Here is a 22,700-nt window from a genome sequence, read left to right on the forward strand (position 1 = left end):
CAGCATCACGTCTACCTACAGTAGCCAAAGGCGTGCACTCAAGGTTTGATTTTTAAGGTCATTTTCAGGGAGACTAAATCATCTTGTCACGCCCATTAGAAACACAGTGGGAGGACCGTTCTGTTCTCCCCGCCCACCTTTCGCAGAGCTCAGACAGAAAGGAGGCATTTGAAAAACCTCACGCCCCTCCTGTCCAGTCCTCGCGGAAGCGCGCTCTCCGCCCGGCAGGTGGCGCTGTGGGCTGGCTGGCCGTTTCAGCCAAGCGATTGGGTCCCAGAATCTTGTGCCTCCGCCACCGACACCACCTCTGCTGCTGTTTCTACGTGGGGCGCATGTGCAGGCACTTCTGGCCCCGGCGGCCCGGTTCGCCGTAACCTCCGGCTGGGCGCCCGCCATGGCGGCAGTGGAAGAGACACGTGTGTTCCTGGAGGTGCGGAGACGGCTGCAGAGCGCGCTGCTGATCCTGGGGTAAGGCCAGGGGTAGGAGTGTGGGTTCCTAGGCTCAGTGCCTGGCTCGCTTTTCTGCTGCCGGAGGAGTCTCCGCCTCCCTCTGATGGACAGATTTTTGAGTTTCTTCTTTCCAGTTGCTTAGAGCGCTTTTGATTGCTCAAGTGCTGTGCCCTACCCCAGTCCTCATTCGATTGGCTATCTCGGCACCACCTGGGAGCTCTTTAGAAATGCAGTCTCAGCCCCACACCAGACCTGCTGAATCAGAACTTTCATTGTAACATGCACAGTCAAGTTTGGGGATCATTGATGTAAAACACCGGTGACAGTACCTGGCGTTTCCAACAAAACAGTGCTAAAAATACCTTGTCTACCTCTTCAGGATCCTCGTTATAAAATCAGTTCCAAAGTGAGAGCTTTCTGTTTTGTAAATAAACGCGGTGTGTTTTTTCTCCGCAAATTATTCAATGTAGGGAAATTGACACAGTCATTCAAAACGTGTATTCAATGAACGACTAACAAAGGTTGGAGACTAATTGGAGTTCATTCTTTTATTCAGATTCCGAGTTTCAATGAGAAGTCTACAAACAAAAAGTGTTCTCTCTTTTTGTTTTGTAGTATGTGATCCCTTCGACTATTCTCTTGTGACCACTGTTTCAAATAAAGTAAATTAACTGTTACAATCCTAAAAAAAATTATTACACAGCGCCACTCTGAGGCAGATTGGTGCTTAGCTTTCCCTTTTCCCTTAAACCAGGCAGGTACCTGGTGTGGCAGTTTTGGATTTGGCATAAGTGAATTCAAATGCTACCTTCTTTACGAGAGTAGAATCATATAATCTGAAATTTTCTTTTCAATTGTAAAATGGGGCTATTTTACTCTTCTTTCTATCTCTCAATTCCTGAGTTCAGATAAGTATCTCCAATTCCAGTCCACCTTTTAGGGTTATTAGACCAAACCATATACAAAACAAAACAAAACAAAACAACCTCTTTACATCCTCTCATCAAAGGGGCCTTTCCAGGTTCTCCTAGATTACTCTCTCCTGTTTAAGCAAGTTGAGAAACCTAGCTAGCTTTGCTGAACTACTGGCTTATCCTGTGTTGTCTTTGTTCAGTTTTTATCACCAGTCAATTCCCTCTATTATAAAAGCAACCACTGCTAATTTCGCTCAGTAAAGATGAATTTTGCCATTTCTTGAAGTATGGATTCATACAGTATGTACTTTTTTGTTTCTGGCTGCTTTCCTTCAACAGTGTTACGGAGATTCATGTTTCATCTATGCTATTGCATATATCAGTACTCCGTTTTTTTTCTTGCTGAGTAGTTTTACACTGTATGAATATATGACAGTTTATCCATTCTTCTATTACTGGATATTTTGTGTATTTCTAGAGATTTCTTATTATGAGTAAAACTGCCATATCATTGTTGTGTAAGACTTTTCGTGGACAAACATTTTTCTTTCTCTTGGATAATTACCAAGAGTGGAATTGCTGGGTTATAGGGTAGATGAGGACTTTATTTTATGAGAAGCTGCCAAACAGTTCTCCAAACTAGTTGTATCATTTTCCATTTTCACCAGAAAAAAAATGAGAGTTCTAATTGCTTTACATTTTCTCTTGCATGTATTATTAGTTTTGTCAGTGTTTTTTATTTTAGCCATTTTAGTGGTATATAGTGGTACCTCATTGTCATTTTAATTTGCATTTCCCTGATTAATAGTGTTGACCACCTTTTCATTTGCTTTTTGGTTATTCATACATGTTCCTTGGTAAAGTATCTTCTAATTTTTTGGCATTACAAAAATCAGGTTGTCTTATTGTTGAATTTAAAGAGTTCTTTATATAGTCTGGAAATAAGACCTTTCTTATGTATGCCTTGTGAGTATGTGAATATTTTCTTCCAGTCAGTAACTTACCTTTTCATTTTCTTCATTAATAGTGTTTTGATGAACAGACAATTTTAATTATAATGAAGTCCAGTTTATTGCATTTTCTTAGTGGTTAATATTTTTTGTGTCTTAAGAAATCTTTGTTTACCTCAAGGTTGTAAATAATTTTTTCCTATGTTTATTTTTTAGGAGTTACATAGTTTAACTTTTACATTTAGATCTGTGAACATGTCAAATTCATTTTTGCATTTGGAGTAAGGAAAGGGTTTCACAGTTCTTTCTTTTTTTTTTTTTTTGGTTAGGATATCCAATTTTATTGACAATTGTTGAAAAGACTCGTTTTTCTTGTTCCTGTCTTTGTCAAAAATTAGTTGACTATACTGTTTGCGTGGTATGTTTTTTTCTATCGTTTTACTCTCAATCCATGTCTTTCTGTATAAAGTTTTGCTAGCATATACTGCATGGAGTTTTTAAAAATCCATTCTGATAAGCTCTGCATTGTAATTAGAATTTTTTAGTCTATTTACAGTTAATGTCAATTATATGATTGAGTTTTATTCTTGTTCCTAATCTTAACAGAAATACTTAGCATTTCATCATTAGGTATGAAGTATACTTTTGGCTAATATATTTGGTAGATTGCATAGTTTCTTTCTTTTCCTAGTTTACTAAGGATTTTAATCATGGATATTATATTTTCTGTAATGATTTCTGCACGTATTGTGATGGTCATATTTTTTCCTTTAGTCTTTACATCTGTGAATTGCATTAGAAAAATCGATTATGTTAAGCCATTTTAGCGTTCCCAGGATAAACCTTAGCCACTCGTTCATTCAGTCCACAGATATTTACTGAATTCCTATTCTAGTGCCAAGAACTGAGATTCTAAGTGCTGGGTATACAGTTGTGAACAGTAACAACAGTAAAGACAACAACAGATGCTCTCATTGACCTAACAATCAAATGACGGCAGTGGGCAAAAAATACACAACATGAAAAATATATATATTATATTGAAAAGAGATAAGTATCTAGAAAAAATAAAACAGAAAAAGAGATAGGGAGAAAAAAAATTACAACCCGTCATTCCAAAAGAGAAAGCAACATCTAAGTAATAAACTGAAAGTTCCAAGTAAGGCTTGGAACTATAGGATACCTGGTAGAAGGCGGCTTCCCTTTGAATTTGAAGGATTGCCTCATTTGGGGAGGTGGGGATCGCTGGTACAGCCCATAGTAGGTAGGGTCTTACAGGGAGTGGTGTGCTGGTAAATGTTTAATAACCCGCTCTCCAGAAAAACAAAGCAACAACCAAATAAAAACCTCCCTGATTTGCCACATTTACTGATCTCTGGCGTGTAAGTACTTTCACTGTGGATGATGTCAAGTTACCAAAGTGAAGTCAACTGGTTTGCAAAATGTCTGGAATTTTATCAACTGGCTCTAATATATCACTGGGTCTTATATACCCCTGAAAGTTCTTTAGTTTTTACTCACAGTGAGATGTGAAGTCATTGGATAGTTTCAAGCAGGGTGTGACGCAACTAGGGTTTTGACAACTTCTTGGAGTGGTCCTTTGAGACTATGTAAATGTCCTTTTCTTCATCAGACTTTCATTTTATTCTTTCATTTATTTACATCAGTATGGACCCATAGTCCTGTCTTTTTTCAGTGGCTTGCTCAGATTACACCAGATTTGGCCAGTGGGGGGTCCCTTCAAGATGATTTCTGTCTTTTTTGACCTGTCCTTATCATTTATTGATTTCTCCTTTGTTGTACAGCAAGATGTCTAGGCTCATCTCACTTTTTTCCTATTCCAGCCCTGGATGTAGTTATTTTTCCAAGGAACCCTCTTTTGTTTTCATTCATTTATTTTTAAGTGGACAGTGGCCTTTAGAAACCAAAATCTGAGTACAATGTATGCTCGTTACTATTGGGGTATCATTTCTTCTAAGCCTGCTAGTGGACAGAAGTGGACTGTAATGTAATATAGTCCTGGACTATAATATAATAGTGTGACATATCCCATGTTTCCCCGAAAATAAGACCAAGCCAGACAATCAGCTCCAATGCGTCTTTTGGAGCAAAAACTAATATAAGACCCGGTCTTATTTTACTATAATATAATATAATATAATATAATATAATATAATATAATATAATATAATATAATATAATATAATATAATATAATATAATATGATATAATGTAATATACTGGGTCTTGTATTAATTTTTGCTCCAAAAGACACATTAGAGCTGATTGTCTGGCTAGGTCTTATTTTCGGGGAAACACTGTATATACTTAGGTTTAGATGAGGTCATGAGGGTGGAGCCACCATAATGGGATTAGTGCCCTCATAGGAAGAGACACGAAAGCTTTCTTTCCCTGTGATGATACAATGAGAAAGCGGCCATCAGCAAGCCAGGAAGAAGGCCCTCAATTAGGACCAAATCTGCTGGCACCTTGGTCTTGGACTTCCCAGGCTCCAGAACTATGAGAAGGAAATGTTGTGAAAGCAACCCAGTCTGGTATTTTATTAAAGCAGTCTGAGCTAAGACTGGCTCTGAAACCCCACGCTGAGCTGCTCCTCACCTCCCTTTCAGATTTCCTCCACACCCCCCTTGGGATCTGACGAGGCTGCGGGGTGGCCCTCCTTAGCTCGCAGGCTGTCTGGTGGCTTCCCTCCTCCCCTTGCTGGACTTCTTACATAGACCCCAGCCCACTGTGGTTCTCCTACCCTTGCATAAATGCCTACCTTGCTCAGCCTGATGTGTAGGCTGATTTTTTTTCAGGAAGGGTAAGAGGGAGAAGAGGTAAGCCAGAGATGGAGTGAGAGAGGGCTTAGGAAACCAGTGGTATCCCTTGGGGCACTTCCAACTGCCAACTGCACACTCCAATTTGAAAATCACTGAAGTAGCAAAATGGATAAATTGTGTATCGTTAGAGCAGTGGTTGGCAAACTATGGCCCGTGGGCCAAATCTCACCTGCAGCCTGTTTTAGTACAGCCTATGAGCAAAGAATGGATTTTACAGTTTTTTAAAGGGTTGTTTACAAAAGAAAAATACAAAGCAGAATATGCAACAGAGACCATATAAGGCCAGCACAACCTGAAATATTTACAATCTGGCTTTTTATATAAAACATTTTCTGACCTCTGCTTTAGAGGATTATGACTTTTTAAACATCATTTCTTCAAACTGGATTTTTGACTCAAGAGTATGAGGCTGTCTTCCTAGAAAAGATTTGGGTTCTTGATATTCTGTATTGCCAATTCAATGTAGATCCATTAACTTTGAGAAGGAGCTAGCCAGAAAGTACAGGTAGTCTTAAGATTTGCTAAGGCAAATTAAGAGGCCCAACCAACATTCAAACTGAGCATGTGGTATGACCTCTGTACTTAGATGACACGAAGTAGGTGGCCTGCCCCTGCTTTCTGCACTGCACAGGGGCTCGGGCTGCTCTGACACCTCTGTTACAATGCTAGGCATATTTCAGCTTCATGTGAGGGTCATTTCTGTATGTGTTTATCCCCCTCTGTACTTTTAGTGCCTGGTGAACACGGATCGTGTTTTACTCTTCGTTGCCTATACCGACTGATTTGTGTTTGTAGTGAACTGGATTAGTAAGTCCTTTTATGCCTGTTCATACTCACTAGATTGTTTTCTCAGTTAATTTTTTATACGTAAAATTGACAAAGTTTTTTTCTCCTTTACTTTTTGCTTCACTTAATCCCTGTCTCCTTGTTAAAATCCTGTATATCAAATAACAATAATTTATTGTGAGTAAAATAAAACATCATTGTAATGTTGGTCTCAGAAGCAAGGATATTTTACTCATCCCTTCAGCACTCAAATAACATTTACTTAGTGCTCAACCTATGATAGTCACTACACCACCACCCCCCAACGCTCCCATAGTTCTCTGTATGTATCGTAAATAAGGACAATGTAGTTTTCATTGATCACTTGATCATTCCTGTTTACTTGCCTGTCCCCTACTTGTGGGTGGCGGAGTGGGTGGATATCTTGTTGTTAATTGTATTCCCAGTACCTGGCACATTATAGAACTTACAAAAGACGTGTTGAATGAATGAATGAGAGTGAATGGACATGCAAACCACGCTAGGGTTAAGGAATGCAACAATGCATAAGCCACTGTCTTAGGCAGTCTTGTTGAATTCTCTCGCCAAAAATATTTTAAAGAACAAGTGTATGACGTTTAACAGACCAGCATTAGATGGTGCTGGTTCAAAGAAGCTGTGGTTGGGGGGACTGGTGGGAGAAAGTAGGGAGCATGAGAAAATGGAATGGCAGTCTATGCAAGCAGAATGTCTCTGGAAGGAAGCCCAGGAAGGTCCAGGCTGGAGTAGATGGAGGAAGCATTAGGATAGAAGAGAGAGTTGGGACTCAGAATCATTAGCAGTGGGAAAAAAGTGCACGTTTTAAAATGCATCGTTGCCATGAAAAAAGAAGCAAGAATAAAATATGCGTCCCAGAACTTTCATGTTACAGTAATAGTGTAAAGAACTCTTGTGACCTGAACCAAATCTAGTGTAGATAGGTTGGTTTCCTTTATGATTGCTTCACTGTTATTTTCTGGGATAGTTGACTTGAGGGCCCTTTATAAAGAGCAACAGAGAGATCCTTTGCCATTTATGTTTCTTTCATCATGTGGTTTTCATTAATGAGAAATTTTTTTGTGCGTTTTATTTTTAATTACCAGAGAGCCAAAAGAAGCAGGTTTGCTTATGGATATTTCTATAACGCCATCCTCACTCCAGATGAAAACCCCTGAAGGCTGCACAGAGATCTGGCTTCCAGCAGAGGTCAGGCTTGTACCTTCCTCTTGCCGTGGACTGCAGTATGTGCCTGGAGATGGACTGCACCTGCGGCTACAGGCACAAGCAGAATTCAGCACAAGTAAGTAATACCAGCACTCCTGTTCCTGCATTTACTTTTGCATTGTAAATCGAAGGTGATTTTTCCTTTGAAATGTCGAACTTTTACCAGATAGCTGCTGATCAGGGGCATGGAAAGAGCTGGGAGTCAAGGAGATCTTGGTTCTTTGCTAGTTCTGCTGGTATCAGCTGGTATCAGGTAGGTATCAGCTGTGTGCAGTTGAACATGTCAACCTTTCTGAGACTTTATTGTTATTTTTTTCAGTATTTTTTCCCTAATGGACTTTACTTTTTAGAGCAGTTTTAGGTTCACAGCAAAATTGAGCAGAAGATGCAGAGATTTCCTGTATACCCCCTGTTTTGTTTCTTTAATTATAAAATTACCTGGCTCACAGCTGATGTGAAGATTAAATCGGATGGCAGTTGTGCAAGACCTGCTTGATTTTTCAAAGCATTACATAGACATTCATTAATTCAATAAACATTACCTTATGCTATGTGCTAAGCATTGATCTAGGTTCTAGGGATACAGAAGTGAACAAGCTAGGAAGATCTCTGCTCTCATGGAGCTTATATTCTAGTGGGTGGGACAGATAATGACCAAATTACTTGGATACAGATAAAAGTGCTATGGGCAAAGTAAAGCAGAACAAGGGGATAGGGAGCGACTAGGTTCGGGCTGAGGGTAGCCAGGGAAGGCCACCCTGAGGAGAGGACTGAATGATGGAAATGATCCCAGTCATTTAGAGACATTTCCAGTTAGAGAGAACAGTATGGATAAGGATTCTGAAGTGGAGTTTGATGCATAATTTGATTTTGATTGGCCCTATGCCTATCATATTTCCATTATTTCATTCCTGGCTCATTGACTCAGTAAGATAGTAAAAATGTTTCTCAGAATAACTTATTAAATAAATGGTTTATTTATTTATGGTTTATAATTTATTAAATAAATGGTAACATAATGGTTTATTGTGTCTCTTAACCATGTAAGTAATACACTTTGGAGGATTAAAAATTATGCAAAAAGGGATACCAGGCTGTAACAGACTGATGGGATGCTCATTAGCAGTGAAGGATTTTAATTTTCCAGCTGTGCCCTGAGGCTTCCTTGCTGCCTCACTGATACTAAGCTTCTCATCTGAGCTGCATGGTGCCTGGAGGTGGGGTCAGCAGGATTGTTTTGAAGAGCCGTTTAAGAGATGGGGAGCATATTTCAGGTCCCCTGAGTCTCTATGCTGGCTTTTGAAAGGAAAGAGAAGACAGAGGGAGTTTCACTCCCTTTTTACTGGAGAGTTAATTTTGGTCAAGTACTGGATTAATGAATAACTAGTCTGAGTTGGGTGGAGTTGGTTTTAGGGCCAAGGGGTCCGGAAAAGAAACATCATGGAGTTTAAGTGGCATAAGATAAACACTAAGAATGACTGTTGGAATTTTCATAGAAAGATGACTGGGTCACTAAGATGGGAAATAGACTAACAGACTCCCTGAGTGTACCAGATAGTGGGCAGAGGAGGTGTTATTTCAGGCAAGAAGCCGTGGGAGTCTGGCTCTTGTGACGTCATCACCTTCTCTTTAGCAATGACAACAACAGTAACCACAGCAGGAATGTTTTATCTCTCTGGAACCTGGGAAAAGACAGGTGTGAAAGCCACGGTGGGTGCTTCAGACCTGCTGCTAGTTTTCTGCGACCATGATTTTTGGTCCCGTACTGAGGAGGTATAAAGACCTTCCAGAAACAATTGGCTTGTTGCCTACCCATATTCTGTCACAGTTAGTATACAAATAGCAAAACTTGAGCTATTTAAAAATTTGGAATCAGCAAACATTATTGTTTCGTTTTGACTAGAGGACAAAATAAATTGACTTCTCTGTGTTAGTTTGCATGTTATTTACATTTATTTGTCTCCTCTTTCTTTACATTTTTAAAACCTGTTTTACTCATATATCTGAAAAGGAAAGCTTTCAAAGGCTTGTTCTGTGTGTGGTGCATGAAAGGGTATGCAAAATAGATTCCTCAGTACTTAATTGCTTTAGTGCTTTCCACATAATAGGTGGTGAATTAGTATTTGCTGAATGAATAAATATCAGATAGATGCATACTATTGTAAACTTGAATCAAAATATGTTGTAGGAAGTGAGTTTTGAAATTTTTAGCACTCAATTGTGATTCAGGGTTTTTAAAAAGTTGATTTTTCAACTGTAAGAACATTCTTCTAAGGACTATAGTAAACATATTGTTACATAGTTTTGAATGTAACATAGGTCAGATCATGACTGTTCACATAGAGCTGGCTACAGTAAATTCTGGTACAGCACAAGCATTAGATTCATCCCCAGGTGGCAGTGTTGTTCCAGAATGCTCCTGTATCAGAAAGTTCTGACTTGACACTGCACCAATGGATCATTCTGGGTGGCCAGCAGAGGGGAGTATTTCACTGAAACTTTGTGGGTTTTTTTGGGTCTGGGAAGAATATTTGGATGTCTTACCCAGGTCTACGTACTCTTAAAATATATACTAAGTAACAAACCAAATTCACATTGCTTGGTTCTAATGGATATGACCTCATTTCTTTAGATTTTTTTAATAGACATATTTCTGTGTGGGTGTTTTTTTTTGGGGGGGGGTGAAAATTTTTTTCTTTATGAATAAAATAATGCAAACTAAGAGAGCATACTGCCTATGCTGCACATAATGTGGGAAATAGACGTTTTGCCACAGCTTTAATCAGAAATTGAGTTTTGCTCTTGGAAAATTGAATTCTTCTTAGGAGCCATTCTATTCCCAGGATCCTGTCTAATAAAGACCAATTTCAAGATTCATTTTGTTTGTACATACTGGTAATATGCCAGAATGGACATAAATCTTATTTAAATCAATTTAAACTTAAATTTAAAAGCTTTATTTACCAGCAGTGACACTGATGAAAAACTGTATGTAACATGTAGCTGGGGAAAGCTGAGGCTGGCAAAGCTCTGTGAAGTTAGCTTGGTGTGAAAGAAATGAGGCCCATTTCTCTCATCCTTAATGTTGGTATTTATGGAATGAGAGAAACAACTCAACAGTGTATGACATGGATAAGCTAAAGCAATACCTCGCTCTGAAACACTTAGCAAAATCTGTTGTTTTTGAAAACGCTTCACAGTATTTGCTTCTGGTTGAGTAATCAGATAATGCTAATTAAATGTGTACTTTTGGGTAGACCATAAACAGTATTTATTGATGGTTACTTATTGTGCTATGAAACTCTTATATGTTAACATATTTGTCCCAAACCTCTAAGATTTGCTATTTCATTGATTTCCTTTAGAACCGATTTCAATGTTTAATCCAAGCTCACAAGCTCAAGGCTGTTGCACATTTTATTGCCAATCCTGTGGTGAAGTCATAATAAGGGACAGGTAAGGAATGTATTTAACACTGGTTAATTGTATGCCTGGCAATGGTTTTCTCTTTTTTCTATCAGAATTTCTGAAGTAATTGCCAAGGGAACAGTATACGGCCTGAAAAAGAGAGCCAGCTTAATATCACTTTGAACAAAATCAGCCATAAAACTCTCCAGCAACCACAGAGCAATTAGGCCTCCTCATTCAAGGTGACAGAGGGGAACAATAGGATGCTGGCTTTAAGGGAGGAAGGCTTATCTTGGTGGAAGAGGCTGTATTGATCACTGAAGCACCTCTCTTCTGAAAAGAGACGTGGGACCTATTGCATGTTTTATCCATGGTGGTGAGTGAGGTTTTTCCACATCAATTGATTTTTCTAAATAACAGACGCTTTTGCAGCACAACTTTTTATTTCAACTACTTCTATTAGTGCCTTTCTAAAATCCATCTCCTATTCCCCTGTTTGTTAAAACAGAGCATAGAGAGCACAAATTAATCTTTTCTTGATGATTAGGTTAATCTTATAACCTGTTCTTGCCATGTACTCTGATTACCCTATTGAGATGGGAAGGGCTCATTGCCACATCATTTGCATTCCCAAGTTGCATCTTTCAATTATTTTTCTATCTGCTCCCTTCCTCCTGTCAGCTTCCTTGTTTCTTGGGTGCAAACCCTTCCCACCGAATTTTCGGTTTCTGATCACTCATAGGCTGGAGAGGCCGATGGAAACCTTGTTATTGTTAACAATATTTAAAGAGAGAATGTAGAGTTCTTTGTTGTATGCATTTCCTCAGAGACAAATGCCTGAGATTTATATATGAATGGATGCTTCCCCATATCTGAAACCTGCTCCTTGTGCCTGGTTGGCAGCACATTCAGGTGTGATAAAAAGATGTGAATGTTTAAATTTTTTAAATTGTATTACAGTAAAAGACACATTTTCATTAATCTCCCTCAAAATACCCCCCTTCGCTTCAAATATACTTATCCCGTCATTCTTTCCACTTTCTGAAGCAGTTCTGAAAGTCCTCTTTTATGAATGTCTTTAGTTGCACTGTCGTGGCTGCCTTAACGCTCTGAATCGATTGAAAACGTTTACCTCTCATGGCCATTTTGACTTTGGGGAAGAGCCAGAAGTCACATGGTGCCAGATCTGGTGAATAATGTGGATGAGGACACACCGTAATGGTTTTATTTCACAGAAATTGCCGTATCAGAAGTGATGTGTGACACAGAGCCTTTCTGTTGTGATCACAAAATACGGTGAATGCTGCTGCCAAGTGCCATCCAACCGAAAGGCAGGGGTTTTCAATATGGGAAGTGGAGTGTCGAACCTTAGTAGCAGTGTGTGACAACTTTCAACTTATTTGGTCAGTCGAGTGCAGTCAATCGAGTATGAGCTATGGTTGAGAGAAGGTGTGTTTTAAAGTGCGTAAATCCTCCCCTATCAGGACAGTGCTCCGTGTCACACACATCACTTTGGGTATATGGCAATTTCTGTCAAATAAAAACATTACGGTGTGTCCTCATCCACCTTATTCACCGGATCTGGCACCGTGTGACTTCTGGCTCTTCCCCAAAGTCAAAATGATTCAGGACATCGAGGCAGCCATGACAGCACAACTAAGGACACTCATGAAAGAGAATTTTTAGAACTACTTTAGAAAGTGGCAAGAACGATGGGATAAGTGTGTTCAAAGCGAGGGGGGTATTTTGAGGAGGATTAATGGCAATGTGTCTTTTGCTGTAATACATTTTTTTATTTAAACATTCACTGCACTGTTTGATCACACCTCGTATACTGAAACCTGCTCCTTCTTCTGGGCTCTTGGTCTCACTCAGTGCAGGCCAAACCTCTACCTTCATTCTCAAGGGAGAATCCTAATGGTGTTGCCCCAGGCTCCTCCCTGCCCCTCATTTACAGTCACCAGGTTTTTTTGCTATTTCCTTCCCCACATTTCTTAGACCTAAGTTCACTTTCCTCCACCTCAGTGCCACTGCCTCCGTTGAAGCTGTCTTCTCACCAAATAGCACTTGTTGCCAGTTCCATCTCTACTCGCCTTTCCTTGGTTCACCCTCATCTGATTATTTCTACACTACTGAGTGTTCTCAAATGCAGTTGGCTCCCCTGTTCAAACCCTTCCAGGACCTCCTAGATCTTTCAAGATAAATTCCATAACACCTTAGCATGCCATGCTAGGTCCTTTATGAGTTTGCCTCCTTTTCCCTCTCCACCCTCATGTTTTAGCCCTCCTTCCCCCACCTCCTTCTTTCCCCTCCAAAACAATGCACTGTTATTTACACACTTTCTGTGCACAACTATAGTGATCAGCCTGCGGTCCTACAGTCTCTCCAGGCTTTTCTCCACCCCAGGGTTTAATGAAAGCTACTCTCTTCCTTGGAATGCACCCTATGTACCTATCTCCCTCTGATTATCTTCTAAATTCAGCTGATAAGGCATCTATTGGGAGTCTTCTGTGAACATATGGGTTATGTGCTCCTCTAAGGTTTATTTGCCTGTCTTTCTGATTAAACTATAGGCTCTGGGGGTGGGGATAGTCTTATTGACCCCTGTACTCCTTACCCCACTCATATTTAGAGTGCAGTGTAGTGTAGTAGCTAATAGCCAAACTCAGAAGCCAGACTATCTGGGTTTGCATCCACCGTTTACTAGCTGTGACCCTGGGAAAGTTACTTAACTGCTCCATGCGTCAATTTCCTTATTACAAATATATAGATAACAGTAGGAGCTACCTCACAGGGTTGTTTGGAGGATCAAATGAGTTTAAGTATTTACAGCAATGTCTAGCCCAGGGTAGACATTCAGTATGTGGTAGTGACTGCTATAATTATTATTCTTATCATCAACCCCAGCATCGGGCACAGGGCCAGGTGAATAGTGTGCTCTCAATAAATTCCTGTGGGGTTGAGTTGAATAAATGTGAGGGTGTTTGTTTTGGCCTCCCACCAGCCTCTCTTGCTTGCTTTATGGTTCCTTGGCAGTGTCCTGGTAGATGAGATCGCCAAAAGTTGCCCTAGTGGAAGTAGGTAACGAACGGAGCATCCTCCGAATGATTATCTTGGGAAAGAAATGAGGTGACTCTCAGTCTGCAGAGGAGAGGAGAATGTCCTTGCTCGGATTACCTGAGGGGTGAAGTTGCTGCAGAAGATGCACTCTGGGGCAGGCCCACTTTAGCCTGAAATGTCCGCAGGGTCCCATTTTACATTGTGGTTTAACCAAGAAAGTTTTCCGTCTCAGTCTATTTCAGCTTTGATTTAACTCTCACATGAAGTTTCTGAAACATGCATGTCTGTATAACAATGAGGTGACCTAGAAGTTACAGTAGGAACAGGTTCAATTGAGTATAACAATTTCCTGGTGCTGCCTGCTTATTGTAAAGAATATGCTTGTTCATTATTGGCTGATATTTGTGTTTCATTGGAAAACGATGATGGATATGAAAAACCGTTACCGGTAGTCCCCATTTTTCCCACTCAGATACTGTATCTTCTGCTTTGTGTCCTTTTTATGATCGTGGGATTGAGAACTAGAGGGCTTAGAGGCTAACATTGAAAGACAGTATTGACTCTGTCTAATCCTGACCACTAGGAATCCACGTAGCATAAAAGCTAGAGTGGGAAAATGGGACCTGGGTTTGAACTCTAGCTTTACCACTTAGTAGCTGGGAAACCTTTTCCATATCACCTCAGTGACTTAGGGTTTTTGTAAAATTAAATTTATTGGAGTTATATTGGTGAATAATATCATATAAGTTTCAAGTGTGCTATTCTATAATACATCATCTGTGTATTGCATTGTGTGCTCACCACCCATAGTCTAGTCTCCTTCTGTCGCCATATATTTGACCCCTTTACCCTCTTCATCCTACCCCTACCCCTCTTCCCCTCTGGTAACCATCATACTGTTGTCTGTGTCTGTGAGTTTGTTTTGTTTGTTCATTTGTTGCTTTCTGTTTTGTATCCCACATATGAGTGAAATCATATGGTTCTTGTCCTTTTCCAGCTGACATTTTTGGTTTAGCGTGATACTCTCAAGATCCATCTATATTGTCGCAAATGGCTGTATTTCAGCCTTTCTTACAGTTGAGTAATATTCCCTTGTATATAAACACCACGTCTTCTTTATTCAGTCATCCATCCAAGGACACTTGGGTTATTTCCATGACTTGGCTACCTGAAGATGCTGCAGGGAACATAGGTGTACATATATCTTTACAAATGTGTTTTCAAATTTTTCAGGTAGATACTCAGAAATCAGCTTCTTCTTGAGTAGACATAATAAGGCCTATTTTCCAAACTGGGGAGAGAGTTAAAGGCTATAACACATATAATATTAATGCTGAACATCCTCTTTTAAATTGGTTTTATAGACTCCTGCCACCCCTTTTCCCATAACTGGCCTTCTTAGCAAACTAAGAAATTAACTTATTTAGTGTTTCAGACCTCTTAGATTCAGGACTCTGTATTTTTTAGGTGTGCCATGGAAATGACCCACCTTTCTCCCTTTTTCTTCCTGACAAGATAAACAGAGGACTTGACTTAGCTCTTGCATCACTTAAGGAAGTTTGCTTGAAAGCCTTTTCCTATCACACCTGTGTGTCTGGCATGTGTAGACCTTTTGAGCAACACAGAGAAATCCTTAGTAGACGATTTAAAACTTAGCTTACATTTCACTCTTAGGCAGCATGCCCCATGACTCTTTGTTTTATGTTTTGTTTGCTCCAGTATTTGCACAAGGAATTCATGTTGACTGTTTACATTAAGCCCAATGGTCTTCTCATTTCTCCCTATTACCTATTTTATGTGGTGCTTAGGTTATCTTCTGTTCTTGTTAAGTGGAAAACAAAACCAAAGGAATTTCAAAAGAGGCTTGTATGTGCTATAATCAAAATCAACTAATTGTGGACATCTTTACCAGGAAGGCACCTTGGAATATGTTGATTTATCTGTACCAGGAGCTCCCTTAACAGGACCAATGGAGCAGATGTAAGGTCTGCTTACTGGCTGGCCTTATTATTTGGGAACATGTCACTTTAATTCTCTGGGCCTCAGTTTTCTCATCTGTAAAATGAAGAAGTTGGATTAGATAAACCTATAAGAGTCCTGCAAGCATGAAAATTCTGTAATTATTGAACCTTATCAAGTAGTATTTGCATTCTGTAATTTGTGTTATATAAATAATGCAAGACTCATGCTCATTTTTTAATGAAAAAGATTCTTGTCAATAAAATTATAGAAATAAGGTACAGAGGACTGTTTAACCTATTAATACTCTAATGGCTTTTAATAGTTATTAGTGCCAGGGTGCATGAAATATGCTAATTACAGCAGTCTTTTTTCTTAATTTAGGGTCACCTGTTCTTAACCATTTGTTTTGGTTATTTGAAAACAAATACTGTCTTGTTTTGTTATAATAAAATTTTCCAATTTGCATTTTTACCAGTTTGGCAGAGTTTTTCTATAAATATTGTCTGAATGTATACAATTTTTGATTATACTCTTGTTGAGACTAACAGGCCTTAATATTAAACAACAGTAGTAACAAAATTTACTTCTTTGTGAGTAGTCTCAGAAACTGCTTACTGGTCACTGTGTTTGGAATTTGTTGTCTCCCAGAAATAAATTCATGTTAGACTTGAACTACATGAGTTGGGCAGACTTTCAAAGATAGCCTTTTGATTTTCAGTCCATATGAGAGGTCTCCTGAGGTCTCTGGACAGGCCCTCCCCATTGCACCAGCAGAGAGCTAGATGTCAGCCCAGCAGTTCATGAGAGTGTTGAGACTTTACAAGGAAACAAGCAGAATAGACTTTATGGAAACAATAAGATGTCATATTATCCAACCAATTGATTGGTCCACTTGACAGACCAGCAATAATTGTGGTCTAAAAATAATTATTCCCATGAATACAATCACTTTTATATGAAAAAGACCAAAGAGGTGAAAAAAAGAGTACAGACACAAACTGGATTATTGGTAATAGTGTGCAAGCTTTGAGATAAAATGATTGATTATACATTATGGGTCTAATCATACTATGTACATAATGGTAATAAAATGCAAAGCTAGGTTCGTAGCATTTGTAGCCTACCAGTTGGATAATGCCAGCTGAATTTATGTAAATTCCAGTAGCCATATTTGAGCTTTAGATATTTGATATTATTCTTAAAATTCTTAATGTCCATTTGGTTATAATTCAATCTGTAAAACTCTATGTTATAACCATTGTTATTTTCACTGATTAATGGTTGATTTTAAAGTTAAGGCATTCCATTTTCTTGTCTGTATTTTTAAGTTTTAAATAAACATCAATCAATAGCAATTGTCTAGTTTAAGTTATTTCTCCCAAAAGCTTATGTTTAAGATGCATTAAAAATAACTAGCTAATTTTAATTTATTGTAAACATGTGCTGCTATTCATCACAGAGTCCTAAGCTGAAAGACAATTCAAGAGATCATTTCACGCTTTTTCTGAGTTTCTGCAAGTTTTTAACCTAAAAACTACCTTGAAAAAAATATCTATTTTATTTTGAAAGTTCTCTTAGAAAGTAGATCATATCAAAGTTTTCAGTTGTTGATAGACGTAATTCCAGTAGACTGTAATTAAAATACATTTTTTGTTCTTAAAGGTTTTATCTCTTTCAAAACAGAAAAATTTCTGCTCTACACTTTCATCTTCGCAAGGACTTGTGAATTAGGCACTTTCTTGCTCCTGATGTATTATGTAGATAGTTATGGGATACATTATAGCTTTTATTCACTGTGATGTGTGGTCAAGTTAAGTTTGAAATGTCACATTTTGTGCTAATGTGCAACAAGTCTCGCAGGTCTCTGTAAATCTTGGTGCAGTTTCATTTCTGTGATCATGTATGAGACTTTGACGTTGCTGTCTTTTGCACCACATTGAGGACCTGTTTATTGGGACGGTACGCAAAATGTCAAGAGACAGAGAATCTTAGTGGTGGAGAAGATCTAGGAGCCTGTTTAGGCCTAACCCCCACTCTAAACAGGCACTTTTGTTTACCTCCTTCCTTTTCTTTGTAAAAATTCAAATCTGACCTATCACCTCCCTGCTTAAAATTCTATAATGCTTTGCACCTATCTGTAGAACCAAGTCCCTACCCCTTAGGTTGACATGTAACACCTCACACAGTGTGCCACTGTCCCTTACTGATGTTCTGCATTACCAGGGGAAGGGGTATATTCCAAGGGAAAAAAATTAGTTTTGGAACCAGGAAGACTTGGGTTGAGATCCTGGCTTCATTCATCACTCCTGGCTCTGTGAACTTGTACAGATATATTTAACATGTCTGAGCCTACCTTTCCTCCTCTGTAATAGAGGAATGGAAATTCTTATCTCACAAAGTTTTAGTGAGCATTAAATGGAAAAGGTGTGTGTTGTGCCCACCAGAAAGCTTGAATTCAACTAAACATGCAGACTCACAACACTACCACAGGCCACATTTCTTGCCAGCAGGGGCACCTCAGGAGTTCCTCTCAGCAGAGATCCTGCAGCAGTTCAAGCACATGACAGCTCATACACTCATCTGGGGACTCTTGTCTCCCATGTGACGGTTCCAGGTACAAAGCGCAAGAGCCACCTCAGGCAGGTGCAGGAGCTACCCTGAGAAGAAGCCTCACACCCCAAGCAGCCAGTATCACTCGTAACAATTCTTTGGCATAGTTTCTGCAGTTCCTCACAAAGGACTGCATTCAGGAAAGTCCAAAGCATGGCACCCTCATCAGATATTTACAGCTCATTCATACTTCCTCCCAGTCCAGATGCAATTTACCATCAGGGATCATTTTTACCATAAGCAATGTTGCCTAGCAATATAATTGATGCCTACCATCTACTAGGTTTCTAGGGTAACAGAGCTAGGTGGTCAAACCAAAGGTTAGATTTTCAAGCATCAAGGGAAAAAGGTTTGTTAACCCTTTCATCTCAGTATGCGACAGACCCAGGCAGGGGCCCTGCATGTTAAAGATATCAAAATATACTTGTTCATTCTTTTAACAAATGTTTAAGAGCTTATACTATGAGTCACGCACTGTGCCAGACACTACAAATGCAGTGGTAAGTTAAATGGATACGGTGCCATTTTCATGTTGTTTCCTCCACCTGTGATGCCCTTAATTCCGTCCATTGCCTAGAGAACTCCTATTTATCTTTCAAAGGTCAGCTCAAGTGTTAACTCTTGTCTGAAGTCCATGTATATACTCTACTCTCCTAGCACTTTGTATATATTGCCCTGAATTCATGGATTAGTTTTGCGAATCCACAGATCTCCTAAGTAATATACCAAATTTGTGTGCATGTGGGAATGTATGTTTGAACAAAGGGGCTATAAAACTTTCATCGAATTTTCAAAATGTTCTGAGCTGTCCCCTCCCGCTCCACCCCACAAGAATTTAGAACCACTACTCTGTCATGAGTGTTTATTATATTATGGTTTTATTATTTGTTTATAGGTCGGTATCTTCTACTAGAACATGAGTACCTTGAGAGAAGAGACTGTATGCATTAATGTTTTGTGTTAGCAGAATGCCTGCTTCATAGTAGACTTTTAGAAAATGTATGTTGAAAGAATTGCTTCTTAATATTTTTAACATGCTCAGCAGCTTGAATAATGCTGGTGGTGCAGCATTTCCTAATTTGAAAGGGAAAGTTCTTCCTTATATTAAGCTAAAATCAGCCTTTCTTGTTCTTAGCTCTGTCCTGTGGAGTTATAAATTAAATGTCTTCCATAATGTAATTGCCCTTTTATGAGACTCATAGCTGATTGATGAATCAAAGGGCCAATATGGGGAATCATTGAAAAATAGTATATGTGAATCTTAAACATTTTAATTTAAAACATGCAAATGTACATTAATTTACTAGCATTTTATGGAATAAATACTTTTTTGTTGAATATGACTCTACTATTTTGTAGCTTTTCTCACTTAAGCCATCCAAAATTCAACATTTACAATTTCCAGTTTGGATTTCTTTAAAGTGGAATGAAGAGTTAGACACTGTTGAAGCAATCAGTTGCAGAATTCTTCTAGATTTTTACTTTTTCTTCCTCTCCCTAGTGTTCTATAGTTATATCTCCCACATCCTATCAGTGATTTTTTTTTTTTAAACTGGCTTTCATCTAGTCTGAAATCTTTAGTTTTCAGAGGATTAACAACTCATATTTCCTTGGTTTACATTTCTGTTTAAATTATGTAACTAACATATAAGTGGCATAAACAGGTCTGTGATGAAACACAGTTGACTCTTTGTAAGCACATGGCTCAGCTGCTAGGAGCAGAGCTGTGCAAGTATTCAGGTGCTTTAAGCATCGGCAGTGTTCATGGACGTTAGAAAGACCATGAGCGTGTTTCTATTCTCAGTTTTTCTCAGCATAAACTATTTTGAAATTTCCTCATTTCTTCTCCCCTTAGATTACTGATCTTCCTAATTCAGAGTAGAATGGAGATAGGTTTTCCTCCTGGTTTAGTCTCAGGTGTCTGTTGTTGCTCGGGGCGGGGGAGGGGGGAAAAACCATTAACAAAACTGGTAGCAAATATAAGGGACGACTTAATTATGATGATGTTTTAAGTATAAAAAAGAACAGCAGAGTGGAGCTTAATTTCTCCCCCCTTAGTGGCCTGGACTTAATAAATAACTCATTTCCAAGGACTAGAGTATGCAAAGGGAGAAACCTAGCAGATACCATCTTAACCAAGTGATCAAGGTTAACATCACCAATGATAAGTCATATTGATAGGGTATAACCTCTGATATGATGTGATGAGAAGGACACTTCACCTCTGTGGTATTCTTCCCCCAAACCCAAAACCCCAGTCTAACCTTGAGAAAAAATATCAGACAAGCTCAAATTGAAGGATATTTTGCAAAATATCTGACCAGTACTCTTCAAAAATCTCAAGTCCTGAAAAATAAGAAAAGACTAAGAAATTGCTACAGACTACGGTGACCAGGGAAACACAATGACTAAATGCAACGTGTTATCATGAATTGGATTCTGGAACAGAAAAAGAGAACGTTACTGGAAAAACTAGGGAAATCTAGATAAAGCCTATAGTTTTGACAAATCCTCCATGGTTAAGTAAGATGTTAACATTAGGGAAGCCTAGGTGAAACGTATATAAGAACTGTCTGTACTATTTTTGTAATGTTCCTCTAAACCTAAAATTATTCCAAAGCAGAAAAATTATAAGAATAGTAGTAGGAGAAATCACAAAAGAAAGGGATAGGTGATTTTAAATTTGACGTGAACCAAATTGAAAGGCAATAACTGAAAAAAAAATATTTGTCACAGATGATAGACAAAGGACTAGTATTTTTAATATAGAATATACTTTTACAAATTAATAAGAACACACTAATACCTCATTGGAAAATAATTGTTGATCACAATTCACAGAAGAAACACAGTGGTCAGTAAATATAAAAGCCAGTTCTATCACACTGTAATTAAAGAATTGCCAGTTAAAGCAGTATTGGAAACATTTTCACCCATACAAAATGATAAATTCAATTTTGAAGAAGGTAAGTGGAAGAATTATAGATTGGTATAGCCTTTTGGAAAGCAGGTTGTCAGTACAGATATTGGGTTTAAAAATATGCATATTATTTGTGCTTGTAATCTCACATATATGAATTTTTTTCCCGAGGAAGTACTTACATATGTATATACACAAATTTTCTAATAAGAATGTTCCTCACAGGGTTGTTGATAAAGGGAAACTCAAAACCTAAATATCTAACAATGAGGGAATGATCTAAAAAGTTTTGGCATTCCTATGGAATAGAATGGAATCATTAAGAATCATGATATAATAAAATAAAACAATGAAAGCAAGATACACTTTGTGTATGCCCTCTGGTCCCAGACTTTGTATGCATTTACACAACTACTGTGTTTCCCCCAAAATAAGACCTAACCGGAAAATAAGCCCTAGCATGATTTTTCAGGATGCTCGTAATATAAAATAAGCCCTAATGCGTCTTTTAGAGCAAAAATTAATATAAGACCTGGTCTTATTTTGGGGGAAATGCAGTAGGGCTTATTTTATATTACGAGCATCCTGAAAAATCATTGCTAGGGCTTACTTTTGGGGAAACACAGTATGTCTCTTGAAAGAGCAGCAAGGAAATATACCATCATGTACAAAATAGTTACTTGTCCTTGGATGGTAAGGAAAGGATGATTTTGGTTTTCTTTATACCTGTCCGCATTTTCAAAACTGTCTATAGTGACGTTATATTACTTTTGTAATCTGGTGGGAGATAAACACTGCAAGCAATGTGGTTAATGAGTTTCTTTCATCTTTCATACTGATTGAATTAAGAAAATTCTACATTTCCGTTTTGTTCTGTAAAAAACAGTTTTCCTGTCTTGCCACCAGGAAGCTTCTCAGGGTGCTCCCATTGCCGAGTGAGAACTGGGGAGCTCTAGTTGGAGAATGGTGTTGTCATCCGGACCCCTTTGCTAATAAGCCACTTCATCCGCAAGTGAATGACTGTTTTATTGGAGACTCTTTCTTCTTGGTGAATTTAAGAAGTGATCTGTGGCAGCCAAGACCTGAACTAGCCCCAGCGGAGATGCCCTGTCTTTCTTCTGACACCCATTTTAAGTTGGTAAAGTATCTTTTCAAAATAAATTCTAATTTAGAGATTGGCTTAGAAACTGGTTTCTCCAAGCTTGTCTTAATTCAGGTCATGTTACACAGACTGTTCTAAAGATTGAAATCCATTATTTTCAATTGCCTCTATTCTCCAGTTCTGCTCTGTTGATATAGCCAGAGCATGTGGCCTCAAAGCAAAACAGCCCACAAGGGGTGAAGGAAGAAGGGGAAGAGGACTTCTTCATGCACAGAATTCAGAATGTTACCGTTTTACAAATCAAATGCCCTACTTTCTTGTTTTCAGTACAATATTCCAAGATCAAGGTACATTTTTATCCTCTTAGTCTGAATTAAGTATTCTCTTGCTACAGTTTAGCCACTACACAGTTAGGCCTAGGTATTTTCCTGTGTCTGCCCAGAGTCTAGACTT

At 38.6% G+C, this 22,700-nt stretch overlaps 1 protein-coding gene across 3 annotated transcripts in view; it reads left to right on the top strand.

Annotated features, from left to right (window-relative positions):
• The first annotated feature begins 222 nt into the window (after window positions 1-222).
• UBE3D (ubiquitin protein ligase E3D) overlaps window positions 223-22,700 on the top strand; it is a 131,523-nt gene continuing 109,045 nt past the window's right edge. Inside the window, exons 1-4 of one of the 3 annotated variants that reach the window (XM_074333243.2) lie at window positions 223-468; window positions 7,065-7,261; window positions 10,551-10,641; window positions 22,052-22,283. In XM_074333243.2, the coding sequence (XP_074189344.2) occupies window positions 395-468; window positions 7,065-7,261; window positions 10,551-10,641; window positions 22,052-22,283 (594 nt within the window). In that variant the 5' untranslated portion in view covers window positions 223-394. The remainder of the gene's footprint in view (window positions 469-7,064; window positions 7,262-10,550; window positions 10,642-22,051; window positions 22,284-22,700) is intronic. The other 2 variants (XM_074333244.2, XM_019729555.3) reach the window with 2 other exon arrangements.

The sequence above is a fragment of the Rhinolophus sinicus genome, chromosome 2 (assembly GCF_057876585.1).
Source record: "Rhinolophus sinicus isolate RSI-liver-muscle chromosome 2, RSI-T2T, whole genome shotgun sequence".
NCBI lineage: Eukaryota > Metazoa > Chordata > Mammalia > Chiroptera > Rhinolophidae > Rhinolophus > Rhinolophus sinicus.